General features: G+C 37.5%; 4 protein-coding genes across 4 annotated transcripts; 2 read left to right on the plus strand and 2 right to left on the minus strand.

Moving 5' to 3' along the window:
- The first annotated feature begins 1,411 nt into the window (after window positions 1-1,411).
- LOC108134759 lies at window positions 1,412-4,575 on the plus strand. Its single transcript, XM_017255202.2, has one exon. It carries the CDS (start codon window positions 1,653-1,655, stop codon window positions 3,612-3,614), a length of 1,962 nt encoding a protein of 653 aa, XP_017110691.1. The 5' UTR covers window positions 1,412-1,652; the 3' UTR covers window positions 3,615-4,575.
- Window positions 4,576-4,608: 33 nt separating this feature from the next.
- LOC108134758 (protein Spindly) lies at window positions 4,609-8,109 on the minus strand. Its single transcript, XM_017255201.2, has 6 exons — window positions 7,486-8,109; window positions 7,256-7,421; window positions 6,969-7,184; window positions 6,166-6,307; window positions 5,920-6,018; window positions 4,609-5,861 (listed from the first exon to the last, which is right to left on the minus strand). The coding sequence occupies exons 1-6, from the start codon at window positions 8,002-8,004 to the stop codon at window positions 4,718-4,720; spliced, it is 2,286 nt and encodes a 761-aa protein (XP_017110690.1). The 5' UTR covers window positions 8,005-8,109; the 3' UTR covers window positions 4,609-4,717.
- A 510-nt stretch (window positions 8,110-8,619) lies between these two features.
- LOC108134699 (intraflagellar transport protein 57 homolog) lies at window positions 8,620-11,115 on the plus strand. Its single transcript, XM_017255095.2, has 3 exons — window positions 8,620-8,991; window positions 9,355-10,117; window positions 10,809-11,115. The coding sequence occupies exons 1-3, from the start codon at window positions 8,695-8,697 to the stop codon at window positions 10,958-10,960; spliced, it is 1,212 nt and encodes a 403-aa protein (XP_017110584.1). The 5' UTR covers window positions 8,620-8,694; the 3' UTR covers window positions 10,961-11,115.
- Window positions 11,116-13,064: 1,949 nt separating this feature from the next.
- Window positions 13,065-14,339, minus strand: LOC108134711 (C-type lectin 37Db-like). The gene is made up of 2 exons (XM_017255106.2): window positions 14,042-14,339; window positions 13,065-13,709 (listed from the first exon to the last, which is right to left on the minus strand). Exons 1-2 carry the CDS (start codon window positions 14,209-14,211, stop codon window positions 13,271-13,273), a joined length of 609 nt encoding a protein of 202 aa, XP_017110595.1. The 5' UTR covers window positions 14,212-14,339; the 3' UTR covers window positions 13,065-13,270.
- Window positions 14,340-15,536: the final 1,197 nt, after the last annotated feature.

Here is a 15,536-nt window from a genome sequence, read left to right on the forward strand (position 1 = left end):
CCATCCGAAAGGCAGGACTCAGTGCATCCACAACCCTCGTTTATATAGTGGCCTGAAATTGAGACTTGGCCACAACGAGCAGTGCAGTTTGCCATTTCGTAAGTTAATGTACCATGTACCAACTGGCTGTATCCTACACTATAGACCAGCATAAACTGCACCAAAGTCCAGAAAAATTGCATAACTTTAAATACTCCAAAAGAAGATGTCTATACCCAAGAAGCGAATGAACGACTGATCGATTTTTGATTTCCAGGGCATGCAGCGATTTTAAGGCCATACCAAGTGGGCTTATTTGGCTTCTTGTGATCTCATTCCAAATCTAAGTACTCAGCCAACAGTTGCCGGTTAAAATTGGCAATGTAAACAATAAATTTCCAAAGAAATCTGGCCTTATTATTGGCCTTTCTATGCACAGTATGCCAACAAATCGATCGGGTGTTGTATATATTAATATGTAAACAATTTCCACAGCCACTTTGAAGCGTGATTCTGCGCGAAATGTTTTTGGAAACGGAATCGAGTGGTTTTTGTAGGCGCCAGTGGAAAAAAAAGGGGCGGGGAATTGGGGCCGATGACAGCTGAAATAAAATGAAATTAAAACAAATAGGAAGCATTCTTCTGCGGAGAAAGAGAGCGAAAAGAACGAACGTCAGCCGGTCTAAATATAAAACAAAGATTCTCTCAGAAATAATTTTTAATATTAAAAAAAAAACTAGAAATGCCTAAGTTCAGTTCGACGACTACAAGATACCTGGTGTATGCACCTTGAAACGAAGACATGGCGTATACTTAATTTCATTTCAACTTTAAAATCAAAGTTAGTTAGCAAATTAAAAATATAAATAATATATATAAATACATAAAATTTGATTTAATTTAAACTTAAAAAGTAAAGTTATTTAAAGAATTAAAAACAGCTTTACTTCACTTAAATTTGTTGATTTGTAAATGTTCCCAAAACAAAATATTATTATTAAATTTGAGGGAATAATCATAAACTTATTTATTGAATTAAAAAAAAAAAAGATCTTAAGGTATATGTTTTGCCTTTAAAAAAAAATAAGAATATATTAAATTTGAGAAAATATTCATTGTTGTGAAATGTACTTTGTTTTAAAATTTATAAATGTCATTATTATAAAATATATCATTTGTCTAATAAAATAAGTCCATACAAGTAAATGTAATTAAAGGTTTTTTTACTTTATTTTCATTAAAGTAATTCAAAGTTTCCCTGAAAAATAACAATTATGATAACTGTTTAATCAGTGTTTTGTACTAAGTGCAATGATTTACATAAACTCATACTAATTTAAACTAAATAAATATCCTAAACGTGTACGTGGAACCATGTATGAATATCCACAGAATTTGTAGTTTCTGAATTATTTATAAGCCTGGCATACCCTGGCTATTTATGTACAGTGGGTAGCATATTATCGGAGATGGCCAGCGGGGAGCATATTGAAACGAAACGAAATAAAGCCAAAGGTGCGCCGGTGGTTTGTCGGTTTTTCAGTTTGGCTTTTCCAATGTGAGGGTCGTTCGTCGATTTGTGCTCGCCTCAGTTTGAATTTCGCACACGACGCGTCGCGAACGGACGAATATTTTGGTAGTTCATTGGGTAGGATTGGCATCTTTGCGCGTTGATGATGACGCAGTGCGTCGCATACCTCGCATTGGCGTTCCTCATTTTGTCACACGTGCGGGCAGCCGACGATGAGATGACGATGTCTTCCGGCTACGAATCTGCATCCAATAGCCCTGATTGCGTCATCCGTGCCACACTCTATGTGACACCATCTTATCCGGCCAGAAGTGGCCAGGATTTCGGCTTACCCTTGGACATAGATTGCAGTGGCAATAGCTCCCTAGAGCTCAAATCCTTTGATCTGGGTGCCCAACGAGTGGCCGGAAAGAGGCATGTACTCCTCGATGGCTCACAAACGCCGCCTTTGGGAATCTCCAGTTATGGCCTGGAGTATCTGGACAATTGTGTGGAACTGGAAACGCTGGAGATCCAAAAGTTCGTGGGTGATGCCAGCCTAAAACTAAGCTGTGGAGGAGCTCTACTACCTAATCTCACAGTAGTTGTGCTAAAAAACAATGAATTGGGCACTTTAAGCGAAGATACTTTTCAGGAGGTTCCCCACCTGAAACTACTCCACATAAAGCAGAACTCTTTGAGATATATGGAAAAGCTTAAGGCTTGTGATGAACTGGAGGAACTTGCTATCCAGGATGAAACGGATCTAGTGCTCAAAGATAGTGACTTCATACAGCAGCTGACAGAGCTGAAAAAACTGCGTTTGGGAAATCTTAAAATGATAGAAGAGTCATTTCTAAGTGTCTTGCCCGAGAATTTAACGGATTTGATAATCGAAGATACAGCCATACAGCCTGGAGATTTATTTCTCACAAAAGGCATAGCCAAATTGGTTAATATTAGCCTCACAAATTGCCAGCTTAAGAGTTTTACTTTGGATCCTCCACACAATTTGGATGTTATGCACTTAAACCTCAGTGGCAATGCCTTGGTTTATTTTAATATAAGTTTTCAAGATGGACCAAGTACTTTGGAGACCTTGGATTTGAGCAGAAATAAATTGGAGCACTTGAACTACACTTGGTTTTATAGAACCACTAATCTGAGGATTCTACACCTGCAGCAGAATAATTTCCATACACTTTCGCTCTACCAATTGGGCCTGATTTCTCCAGGGTCAATTCAACGTATCGATTTGAGATCCAACAATCTAATGAGTCTGGGGGATATAGAAAAAGCCAACTATCCCTACTGGAATCCACAAATACGTCTGCTAATCGATGGAAATCCCTGGAGCTGCCAATGGATATTGCATTTCTCGCATACGCAACCTCAACTATTTCGACTTTTCCAGTACTCCAAATACATATCCCACATCAATGTTAATGGCCTGAGTTGCAGACCCCAAGAGCCGCCAGTGGAGGAGACAACAAAGGCGAGAAGGATTCATGGATCAGTCGATATTGCGATTCCCAGGCCACATCATAGCTCAAATGTCAGCAGTTTTGAGGTACTCTACGGCAATCCCGTGCAACTCCATCGAAGTCAGCGATCTCTGGCATTAATAATCGTGTTCATGCTGCCTCTGGGCATAGCATTTCTCTTTCTCCTCCTCTATCTGTATCTCCATTGCGAGAGGCTCTTCCACTTGTCGTACTATATCTCGGGATTGCCCTGTTTTGGTGGCGAAAAATCAACACCTAGATTTGTGGATCATGTGGATATCGTACGCTATCCCATTCCAAATGGTGGTGCTTCACCAGTGGATCTGGACATGGAACTGCCAGATGGCTATGAGACGCCAGTGAGTGGTGGAACCTCGATCTGCAACTGCACGGGTCACAGGGAATCCACCTGCTCCAGGACCCATCATGTCACCTATGAATCCCTGCCAACTGAGCTGCCCTATCAACTCTATGCGGAGATCAAGGAGCAGGCGGATGAGAACAAGGGCGATAAGGATGGTATATTGGCAGGCACTCCAGTGCCCACGGCTCCCATCTACGATCATCTCTCCTTTGTGGAGGAATTGCCCAAACTGGAGGAACTGAGGGATATATCCTAAGAGCGAACCCACAGTCGAACTTCTTAAAAACTGAAAATATGAATAAGTAAATAGTTACTAAAACAATGTCTGTAAGAGCTGCATATAATTGCGCTACTACCTTTTAAACAAGTGCACTATATTTAGAATTTAACAGAGAAAAGTGATAAATGACTTAAAAATGATACTGATCGTGGGATAAAAAGCCGATTACACAGATCTTCTATTAAACAGATAAGTAATGTGAATTGAGTGTAAATTTAAATTGTAAGAAAAGCCTTTGCTTAACTGAATGCAGAAGATTGTCTAATATATAGTCTATAAAATAGTTATTGTTCTAATAATGTCGATATGCTAACAAATACAAAAGTGAGCTATAAACAAGTGTACTAATGTTTAATGTTGTACCTCTAAAAACTGTATCATACAAAAAAGATAAAACACTTAAAAAACATACAAATATGGACTGCAAGTTGTTCATCTTTAAAAACAAAGATGAAAATGTTGATTGTTTAGATCGATTGTTTTACAAAAATATAAACTATATTTTGATATTTAATCTGGAGGTGATAAACTACTGTTTTATTTATTTAACAAAACAGAAGTGAATTTAAAAGGCAAGAAAATACTATCAGAAATGAAAAAAAGTGGTAGAAATAATCTGAAAGATCTATTTGCTAAATTTTAAATGAATGTGTGACATTTCTCACTGAAGTACATTGCAAGTTCATAGTAAGTGTCATACGGACATTAAGAATACAAACAGAATGCCCATATGACACTTCCTGTAAATTTGCTGGCTGATTACATCTTTTAAAATAAAAAACATTAAAAAAGAACAAAATTCTACTAGTGCAAAGCAATTGAAGTGCCTCTGAAAGCTACTAACTTACAAAAAAAAATATTACTAACTTGCTATACAAAGAAGTTCGACTGTATTTATACTGCTGTTTTTTTATTGATTAGCTTAATTAGTTTTAAAGCCCTCTCGAAATTCGATAAAATAAAAAACAAATTTACATTATTATATTTGTCTCTATTTGTAAACTTAATTGCTCTGCCTTGCTTGGCTACTAATGGTTAAGATTGGCTACGTCTAGACTTCTTTAGAAAACAAGAAGAAATCATTTCATCGTGGGTTTCATTGAGCTTACTACAATACGCCGTATGATATTTGGTCTTTTAATTACGGGCTTAATGTCCTTGTTTTCTTCAGTTTCAGTTTCCAATGGCTTTTCATTTTCCTTGGCGACCTCCTCATTGAGCAATCTCTCGGCAGGACTTAAGTTGTGGACAATGGGATCGCTCGCACTAAACTTGACCGCCTTTTGCGAATCTTCGGCAAAAACTTGGCGTTTTTTGCTCAGGATAGAGCGCACATTGCTGGTATTGGTGGTATCTTTGATGGCCACAATCCGCACTGGAGTTCCCTTACGTTGTGGTTTTTGTGGCGTGGGACTGTCAAGGATTTCAATTGCTTCGATTTTGCTTACTCCAATGGGAGATGTCTCCTTGAAGGACTCTTCGCTGCTATCTTGGGTTTCGGCTTCTAGTTTAATAAACTTTACAGGAGTTCCCTTGCGCAAAGGTTTGGCAGGTGTCTCCGCTTTGGACTTTCCTGTGCCCAGCAACTCTTCATTGGACTTCACTTTTATGCCACCCAAAAGGTTCTTAACTGGCGTGCCTTTCATCAAAGGTTTGGCTGGGGTGTTCGTAGTTTTAACATCCTCTTCTTCGGCTTCATTTTGGTTCATTTCCTTTTGAGGGCTCTCTTTATAGTTTTCGAATTTTTGAATAGGCTTCGGAATAAATTCTAAATTTTCCAATTCCGTATTTAGTGGGGCCTCCTCTTTAATATTTAGTTGGACTTTCTCAACCACTTTTGAGTTGACTACTCTTTTTATTTTAAAACCCATTGTTGCTTTAACGGGTGTGCTGTTAATAAAGGGTTCTACACCATAATCTTGTGACTCTTTTTTCACTTTTACTGCCTCTTCAATAGGTTCCTTTTCCTCTGCTTTAATGGGCAGAGTTGTGGATGTGTTTTCCGTGGCAGTTATCAAAGAAGTCTTCATTGCAGTTAATTGAGCAGCTGGAGAGGGCGATGATGTAGCCACACTGACGATTCGTGGCAAAGCTGCCTTGAGTTCCGCCTCCCTGATGTCAAACTCCATGGCCTGCATGGGTTTGAAAGCGATCTTGTGCTCCGTTAGCAGATTTTCGCGATCAATGAGCACACAGCGTGATTTGAGGGACTCAAAGCGCCAGCTGGAAAATAACGTTTATTACTTTTTTTTGAAATGAAAGATTAGGCAAAAGTAAATACCGTGCCATTTCCTGCTGCACGGATCGCATTCGCTCCTCGAGTCCAGCCTTCTGGATGCGCATGCTGTGCAGCTGCGCCTTCAGCTCGTCCGTTTCGCGTCTAAATTGGGGATGAGGATTAGGCATTAGGGGTATGGAGAGGGGCTACACCCAACTGGTCACCAAAAACAGGCCGTAGCTGGTGAGGCTCAGCAACTGATTGCCGAGCGAGGCCAGCGCGGCGTCGACCAGGTGGGGCAACTCATACTTGCAGAAATCCAGCATCGAGTCCAGCCAAGTGACCGACTTCTCGCTGGCCAGCTGGCGCATCCGCTCCTGGGAGAGATTTAGCTGCTTCTCCAGACTGTCATTGGCAGCCATTAGCTGTCGAATGCGCTCGTTCAGTTTGTCTGTGAAAGGAATTGAAAGAATGAGCTTTAGTAAGGGTTTAAAAAGGTATAAAATTAATTTAATTTCTCTGATTCGAGTTGAAACATGAAAGTATTCCTACACAGGAGGTGTATAGAGGCAAATCGGAAGATTAATACCTTTAAATTGATCAAATTGGTGTGCCATATTTGTTAGTTATATGTTCAATCTTTGTGAAATAAAATATGAAAGTTCCCAGTGATACAGGAGGTATAAAAATTAAATTTAGACATTTAATACCCTCAAATGGATCAAATTGGTGAGTGATACTATTTGCAAGCTATAAGTATGATCATTTCTTATATTTTAATGGATACTATTGGAGAGTGATTCTATTTCAAAGCTATATATAACTCATATATAGCTCACTCTGGTGGAAGAAAGTATATAAATGGAAGCCAGAAGATTAATACTCACAAAAGGATCTAATTGGTGAGTGATACTATTTGTAAGCTATATGTAAACTCAATTCAAATAGTATGCAATGCTATTTCTTAGCTATATGTAAGATCTTATCTTAAAATGGATCAATTACGTGTCTGTTTCCATTTCTAAGCTATATAAGTGATCTTATCTTATTTCCAGAAAGGACTATAACTCTTTTGAAAACAAAATTCAAAGATTTCCCTATCCAATACCCACTCTGGTAGGTTTTATCCGCACTGCAGAAGATGGTGCTGCAGGCCTGCAACTCGGTGTGCATGGCCACGTTCTCCCGCTTCAGCCGTCTGATCTCGAACTGGCTGTCCGTGAAGGTCTTCTTCATGTCCAGGTAGCTCTTCTTCTGGGCCGCCAATAGCTGCTTCATCACCTGCCTTTGATCGTCCACCTCGGCGAACAACGAGTTGCCCTTGCGATCTACAGAAATGGTAATGGTAAATTACACTATATAAGTTAAATTTCTTGAAACGTATTTAAGCCATAAGTACCATTGTCTTTGGGGGCAGAAGTGAGCAGAGCTATCTTGGCATTGGCGTCCACCAGCTGCTCCTGGCAGCTCTCCAGCAATTGTAGCTTCTCCTCCAGTTCGTCTCGTTTGCAATTGAGATTCTGCTCCATGCAACTCACGCGATCTTCGAGGCATTCAATGGTTTTCTGTGTACAAATGAGTTACTTTAGATTTTGACTATATTAAAGGCATTAAGGGTTTAAGGGCAACCTCTTTTTCGGCCACAACCAGGGTGTTGGTGACCTGGGAGTCCTCATATTCCGAGAGTTTCTGCATCAGTTCGCTGTTTTCCAGTTCCAGGGCATTCAAACGGGCCAAACAATCCTCGTGGGTATCCGTTGACCTGGTTGCCGACTTATCCGCCAATTGCTTTTCAAAGGCAGCCAGTTTATCCTGTAGTTTTGAGGACTCCTCCACTTTGGAGTCGTAGTCCTGCTGCAGGATGTCCTGTTCCTCCTTCAGCGACTTGTACTTGCGACGCAGCTCCTCCAGTTCCTGGGAATCCGCTCCCGACTTGCTGGCCACCGGCTGGCTACTCAGTTGCTCCAGTTCCTGCGTTAAATACGCTTCTGCAGCCAAAGCGGTGTCCAGATTCCTTTTGAGCTCGTAAATCCTTTGCGCATCCTGGTCGCTCTGAACCTTCAATTGCTGATGACGATCGTGCAGCAGTTTGTACTCCTCCACAATGTCATCCACACTCAGGGCGTTCAGGTCCAGATTGTTATACATATTGCACTGTTCAAATTGCTTACTAGATCTCTTTCCAAAATTAACTTGTTTTTTTCAAAAAAGTGACGCTAGAGATGGTAAAACATCGATGCCAACCAGTGTTGCCAGGTGTAAGAACTGTTTTCCCCCTAAATAATCTCGCAGAACTTAACGATAACGATAAGAAGTATTACCCGCCAAAAATCAAATACTACAATTTAACAGCGATAACACTTAGCAGCACAAGTGCTGTTAGACGCGCATTAACAGCAGTGTTAATTTCAATGTTAGCGCCATCTGCTGGAAAACTCTGATATATTTAAAATTTGTTCAGTAATGTAGTCTAAAATCAAAAAATTAGATTTTCAAAATAAAAAACTAAAAATAAATCCTTATAATTATGATAAAATTAAACTAAAATGTATTTCTTTTTTTATGCTCTCGCAAAAATTGTCTTATCGTATTTATATATACATAAGTGAAAGTATTTAGTTTTTATTTCTTATATAATATTAATGAAAATGCAAAGAATAAAAATAAGTCTTAACAGTAATTGAAGAACATTATAATTTTAAAATAAAAATAAATAAAACGCATGCGCATGTTGTAAGTTTACCCACATGTTGTTGCCAAGGCGACTAATTTGTTTTTCAAAACAAACTTCACCTTCACTTAACCAAAGTATTATTTGGCTAAAGTAAAAGCTAGAAAATGCAGCAAGATGATGGCCAGGAAAAAACACAGCAGCTGCAGAACTTTCAATCGGATGACTTGCTGGAAAAATTGAAATTACTCAACTACGAGAAGCATTTGCTGAAGGAATTCAAACTGAAGCCGTTGTCACGTTTCTATTTCGTGAAGGCCACAAATCCCGGTGAGCAGTTCTATATGTTTACGTTGATATGCTGGTGGCTTTGCAAGAAACTTGGAAAGGATATGGAACGGCCACAGGAGTACGATGATCCCAACACTGTGGCTGCCAAAATCATTCAATTGCTTGGGGAGATTGTGAGTATTTAAATATAACATAATAATAATAACAATAAAGAGCTATTAATAATTCAATTTTAAAACTAGGTGTTAAGGTGTCATAAGTATGCAATGAAAAATTTTCGATTTTATATAGATATATTATATATAGATATATTTGTTAGTTTTTACTGTTCCATTATTTGATCTGTGTATATTTCATACTTAACTTCATATTACTAATACCAAACACCTTTTGCAAACCTTTAATATTTATTCTTCATAAATAGTTTTTGGCTTACAACAATTACAGTTTATAAAAAACTTATTTTATGCAAAAAAAAAAAAATAAAATATTTAATATAATAAAGCGAATTTTTAAACAAACGCTCCCTTTTTCAGGATGTCCCCGTCGACTTTCAACCAAATAAGCTGATACGTGGAGCCGGACCCATTTGCCTGATGGTCCTGGATGTCCTTTCCACGCAGGCCTGCAAAGTGGCCAAGGTGGGTTACCAAAAACTGCACATCGCCCAGGAGGAGGAGTTCCTCGGCGATTATCTCGAGGATAATGCTGAGATAATATTGGAGAAGCTGGAGGATGAGCAGAATGCAGCCGCTTTGAGTGACGACAGCGACATGGAGTTGGAGTCGCACAATTTCAGGCAACTCAACTGGCTAAATCGACCGCAAAAGAAGTCCATGGGTGATGTGAATCTGGATGAGCGGAGTCAGGAACTGAATGCCCGGATGAGTGACCATCAGGAGTGGCATTTGGAACTGGAGAGGGTGCTGCCCCATCTGAAAGTATTCGTGAAGGCAGATGCCCGCGACTGGAGAACACACATCACTCAAATGGAGGCCTATGAAAAGAGCATATCAGAATTGTCGGAAACCACCGAAACTCAGCTAAAGAAACTGCATAGTGAGTTCACATTCAGTTTGGAGAAAATCGAGAGTCGCGAGAAGCATCTGAACAACGAACTCCAACCGTTGATTCAGCAGTTCAAGGAACTCTCCATCGAACTGTCCGCCATTCAGTATGCCCAGAATCAAGTGCAGACGGACACGGAGAAGCAGATGGCCCAGCTCAGCGAGGTCATCATGGAGCAGGAGCTCAAAAAAGAGGAAATGGAGCGACGTGGCCAGGTCATGTCAGATGGCAGTGAGTATCAAGGGATAAGTTGACTAGAGGATTTGGGGATCAGAAAAAAAATTAGTATAATAAATGGTCGAGGTTATCTTGAAAGCACATTTCATTCTACTGAAATAATATTTCAGGATCAACAGTATAAATAAAGTTAGTAAAATCATGAGAAAGTCAAGGTTATTTTTAAATATTGTAGATAACCAAGAAAATGTTTTAATAATTATTTCAAGCTCAATAGTTGTAGTTTATACTCTTAATTCAAAAGCTAAATTTTTTCGTTTTCATTTCCATGATAAAGAAAAATAAAAGGATTTGGTTTATTTTGTAAATAATTTTTTTTGTTTTCCTCAAGTATATTCCTAGAGTAACATTTTGGATATAGTTTTTAAAAATTTATATAGTGAATATATAGGAATTGCTTTAAGAAATGTTTCAAGAAAAACAAAAATATATTTTAGGTAATATAAGAATTAGTGGCTAGAATCTTTTTTACATTTACGTTAGGATTAGGATGAGGCTCAAAAACTCTGTATTACCGACACCTTTGCCACTCTATTTACTCTGCAATGATAAGCGATCGCCTGTTTACATTCCTCGATCCCAGATTCTGGTCAACAAAATCAGAAATCCCTTTTTGGGAAACCACCCACAATGCTGTTTGGTGCTAATCCCAATCGCAATCCCATTGCCTTTCTTTGCTTTTCAGGTTCGGTGCAGCAGATCAGGAAATCGATCGTCAAGCTGAAGGAGGACATCAACCAGCTGAATCTGGAGGTGGCTCTGCTGGTGCATGCCCACGATCAAGATATTGTGGTGCGGCAGTTGCAGCAAACCACCGACCTGGCAAACAACCCATAGAATACACTGTATGCTCTATACCAAGCTGATAAGGAACTACTTAGCATACTATCTGATTATATGTACCATATATATCCCATCCAGGGGATGTCCCAGCCCGATCTTTTCACACCTCGCAAATGGGTGTGCGGTTGCTCTCGTTTACACTCGTTCTCAAAGAGATAACTCCACTGAAAAATAAATCACTGATAAAACAAGTTCACTAAAGAAACAAATTATTGAAAATGAGTTTATTTTTTTAGAGGGTTTTTCCTATAGACACATTGATAGATATTTTTGATGATATCTTGATTGGGTTTACTCTTTAACGTTTCTTTATTCTAAAGTTTTACTTTAAATCCTTAAATTTCTTTACTATCTTTTGTGGTCTTTAAAATTGATTAATCTTGAGACGTATTCTGTTAATCCAAAAAAAAATATTATAATATATAATATTTGCAATATAATTAGATTTGTTTGGATTTTTTCTATTTTAACTTCATTCTATATTTATTTTTAATAAATAAAAAATTACAATGATTATGCCTTATAACAATTTACTTCTTTTATTGTGTCATTTACAATTCATTATTCCAAAGATTGTAAACAATTTTATAAGCTATACATATATTGCTATAAATTAGTTCCAATTTTTATGGCAGCTCTTACTATTTTCATCATTTTTCTAAATGATTTTTCACTGTAGGTACGATTTTTTTGAGTGTATCGGTGCTAGAAAGCCTTTGGACCACCGGCGTTGACTCCGCCCGCTTTGACGATCGTTTGATTTGATTGCCGGTGCCGCTGATAAGTTTCGTAATTGGTTGCCAAGCCAATTGGGCGGTCAATTATCACCTCCTTGTTATCTGCTCCTTGGACAAATACACACACACACACACACACACACATGGTTACACCAGCAAACGCGTGCGACGATCCTTCGACGATCGATCGGAGATAACGGTACGGAGCGGAACGTAGGTCGTGCTAGAGCAGGACGGAAGCAGCAGCGGTACACCGACGGCAGTGGCGCACGTACTTGACCAAAGACGCCGCCGACAACTACATCTTACACAGCCATGCACTCCGAGAAAAAGTAAAGCGAAAAGTTCTTACCAATAATAGTATTTATAATTATAAACATACCTTTTCAGATGTAAGATCGACAATAGTGATTGGATTTATTACTATTAATTACAATCTGGTTTGGAAAATATGTATGATAATTAAAAAGACAAAGTGGAATATTTGAAGAAGTTGAAGTGAAATCAGTTTTATTTACAATTTTTTTTTATATATTTAATTATTTCTGATCGACATATTTAATGACTATGCTGAATTTTAAAAATGTGCATCATAATATTTAAAAAAAAACTTGAGGCAGCTAAATTTATTTCTATAGTAAGAATAAAATAAATATTAAAAAAAAAAAACAAAAGGTACCTAAATTATTTTTTTTTCAAAAACAATTTTAACAATTTTCTTCAGTGTAACTGAAACCATCACCTAAGCAAACCACTTTGAACCTGGAAAACCCTCGAAAACCAGTAAAGAGGTGTTGTGTGCGCTGCATCCGCGGCCACATTGCGCATCTGCATCGGGTATTTCGCATCCAAAATACCATATCCTACTTACCTCTATTCAATGTTTGGCCACTTTTTGGCGCGGTAACTGATAAGCCAAAAACGGAGTTCTCGGTTTGGCCCGCAACTTGTTGTCATTTGAGTTGCGGCCTGCCAAAGGTGCTAAAAGGTTTTTCCCAAATGCTAGCCACACAAAGGGAAAGGAAAATAAGCCTAAAAATAAAACAATTCAAAACCAGATCGGAAAAAAACCCGAGTTCTCATTTTTGATGTCAAAATTATGGCAACAAAAAGAAAATGAGAACAATAATGAGTAAAATTAATATATATTTCCAAACGATTATAATTTTATGTATACATTTCATAACATCATTTTGGGTTCAAAGTTTTTAACAATTTAATTTGTTAAAGACTTTAAAAGTGATACTTATAGCAATGAAAACCATAATGAGTACAATTATTATAAATTTCAAACGACTATAATTTCAAGCTTATATTTTATCCATCATTTTGGGTTTAAAAAGTTTTCAATTTTATATATTAAAGTTTTTGAAGGGTATTAAAATTAATGTTGTTTGTACCTGAGTAATTATATTGAGTGTTTACTAAATTTTACTGTCTATCAAATATTACGTATACGTAATAGGATCTTTTTGAGTTATGTTAATTAACTAATTAAGTTAATTGAATCATTTTTCTAAGGTTTTTTCCAGTTGCCTCCTTAAAATATTTATTCAAATATTTAAATTTAAATTTCATCTGCTTGGCAAATGAAATGTTTATTGTCATAACAATCTTTAGTATGCCAATCTCTAATCGACAGTGAAAGGCAGCGAAAATTTGGAATTATTTCGTCAAAATAAATTGAAATTCCGGAGCCCAAATTCACGAAATCCCCCTGATTTGCTAGATTATTTACCCCCAGCCAGTAGTCACCATTTACATGCAGTTTTTTCATGATAAGCCTCACCTCCTTTTCGTTCCTACCGGATGCCAAATGTCCGCCCATCTGGCGACAGGTGTTTGCAGCGGCAAACCAATTTTGCTTACTTTTGTGTTCGATATAGAAGTACCTTTCACCGATCTGCTCGAACTTCGGCGGAATGGGTTTGGTGAAATTCTTTAAACTCGATAGTGATTCCTGCAAGTCTTGAAATTTGCTTGCCAGCCCGTTTTGAACCTCTACACTGTTAACAAAAAAATAGATTAGCTAAAATAAATATCTGACTCTTGAAATCAACATTTTAGTATTTAAATACATACAATATTAAATAACTATGTTAAATACTTAATGATTTAATATTAATATATTTTTATTAATGTGCAAAATATTATATATTAAAAGCCTAAAATTAAGGTTGAATATCGAATTTAAATTACATTTTCAGATATTTAAATCAATTCCGAAAATAAGCAAATTAAAAATTAAATACTTTGATATAAACGCGATAGAATTAAATCAAAGCGATAAACATTTAAATCATGTTCAAAATATTTGAATTTACAAATTTTATTTTACCTGTTTTCCAATTTTTTTTCCAGTTTTTCAAGCATTGCTTGCATTTTATTATCCATGGCTGAAAGTATCCCTTGTTGCATTGCCTTCATTTTGTTTTCTATGATTATTTCCACACTCTGTTGTATTTCCCGTATTTTAGTGTCACGTAAACTGAGCTTCAGCTCAGCCATGTCATCGAACAGGGGTGAAAGTGCGGCGAGGGTGAAAGCACCACATTGGTGTGGGGCATCCGTAAGTAGACATATGCCCCTATGGCCTTGGGAATAGGCCGGGGATCCCAAAAGAGCCACGGCTACCAAGGCTCACAAAATATAATTCCCGAACTTGGACATACCGCGAGTGTATGATGAAGGCAACTGTCTTCACGGAACTAATTTGATTTGAAGCACAATCTACTCTTAAAAATGCGCGACAAGATTATTATATTTTTGCGTGTTATCTCTGCCGCGCAACCTTTGCTGATCTACATTTGTCAAAATACCGATAATTCAAAAACAAGAGCGTAGCAACGCATATTTTTAAACAATTTAAACATTATAGAAGTTTATAGTATTTCCATGCTACAAATTTTTTAAGAAATCGCCAAAAATATTACGAAAATAATAATACTAGTTATATTATTTATACAAATTACTCTCAAATTTGTATAATACTTTATTGTTTGATATTTGTTAAAGTAAATAAGCAATGTCATTAAGTTAAAATTTAATTTTATTCGTTGCTCATATATGAGTAACTTAGTGTCTGCAAATTGAGTGTGCAGTAATTTTCTTTGTGTACCGAATATTACGTATACGCCTTCATTTCATATTTGTTTTTTATGTTAAAAGATCAATGCAGTGAAACAGTTTGGTTTTGAATTATTTAATTTAACCTTAACGAAAATTACGTATACGTAAGAACACATATGTATGTGCATACATACATACTTACATGTATTGCTTTCCGTTAAATATAAAATTCTTTTATTTCCAAGCCTTTCTTTCTCTTTCTCTTGCCCTATGTTCGCGCTGCTTCCACTTGGCTTAAATTGCATTATTATTAGGCTCATTTGAAATGCGCCGACAACAACAACAAAAGCAAAACGCTGCAGTGAAATTGCAAAAGCTCACTCAGCCAAACAATAAGAGCAACAACAACAACAAAGATAGCAAAAGAGTGGGTGAAGAGGGTAGAAGGAGAGAGAGGCGAAGGAGGAGGAAGAAGGAACGTCAGTAAACTGGCTGCTGCTTATTGTTGTTGTTTCTGCGCTTACTGCTTTTATTGCAGCTGTTTGTTGTTGTTAGTGCAAAAAGCCAAAAGACTACTGTTCATTTCCCACGGTAGGACTCCCTCTCTCTCTCGCTATCTCTCTCTCTCTCTCTCTCTCTTTCGGATGCCATTCCAGTGAGGCAGAAAAAAAAAGAATGAGATGGAGACTGAGTGACTGGCAGCAACAACAACAACAAAAGGGGAGCCTCTCTTTACTGCTCACCCTGTTGTTATTGTTGTTGCT

This window comes from Drosophila elegans, unplaced genomic scaffold, assembly GCF_018152505.1.
Source record: "Drosophila elegans isolate 14027-0461.03 unplaced genomic scaffold, ASM1815250v1 contig_814, whole genome shotgun sequence".
Taxonomy (NCBI): Eukaryota; Metazoa; Arthropoda; class Insecta; order Diptera; family Drosophilidae; genus Drosophila; species Drosophila elegans.

What these genes read in the sequence shown, in the direction of transcription:
- LOC108134759 (XM_017255202.2), top strand. Translation starts at nt 1,653, where the DNA reads ATGATGACGCAGTGCGTCGCATACCTCGCATTGGCGTTCCTCATTTTG.
- LOC108134758 (XM_017255201.2), bottom strand. Translation starts at nt 8,004, where the DNA reads ATGTATAACAATCTGGACCTGAACGCCCTGAGTGTGGATGACATTGTG. An exon ending in TGGTTGTGGCCGAAAAAGAG is followed by an intron (nt 7,422 to 7,485) that starts GTTGCCCTTAAA and finishes ATTTGTACACAG; the next exon opens with AAAACCATTGAATGCCTCGA. An exon ending in TCGATGCTGGATTTCTGCAA is followed by an intron (nt 6,019 to 6,165) that starts GTATGAGTTGCC and finishes TCCCCAATTTAG; the next exon opens with ACGCGAAACGGACGAGCTGA.
- LOC108134699 (XM_017255095.2), top strand. Translation starts at nt 8,695, where the DNA reads ATGCAGCAAGATGATGGCCAGGAAAAAACACAGCAGCTGCAGAACTTT. An exon ending in TTCAATTGCTTGGGGAGATT is followed by an intron (nt 8,992 to 9,354) that starts GTGAGTATTTAA and finishes TCCCTTTTTCAG; the next exon opens with GATGTCCCCGTCGACTTTCA. An exon ending in CCAGGTCATGTCAGATGGCA is followed by an intron (nt 10,118 to 10,808) that starts GTGAGTATCAAG and finishes TTTGCTTTTCAG; the next exon opens with GTTCGGTGCAGCAGATCAGG.
- LOC108134711 (XM_017255106.2), bottom strand. Translation starts at nt 14,211, where the DNA reads ATGGCTGAGCTGAAGCTCAGTTTACGTGACACTAAAATACGGGAAATA. An exon ending in GAAAAAAAATTGGAAAACAG is followed by an intron (nt 13,710 to 14,041) that starts GTAAAATAAAAT and finishes TTTTGTTAACAG; the next exon opens with TGTAGAGGTTCAAAACGGGC.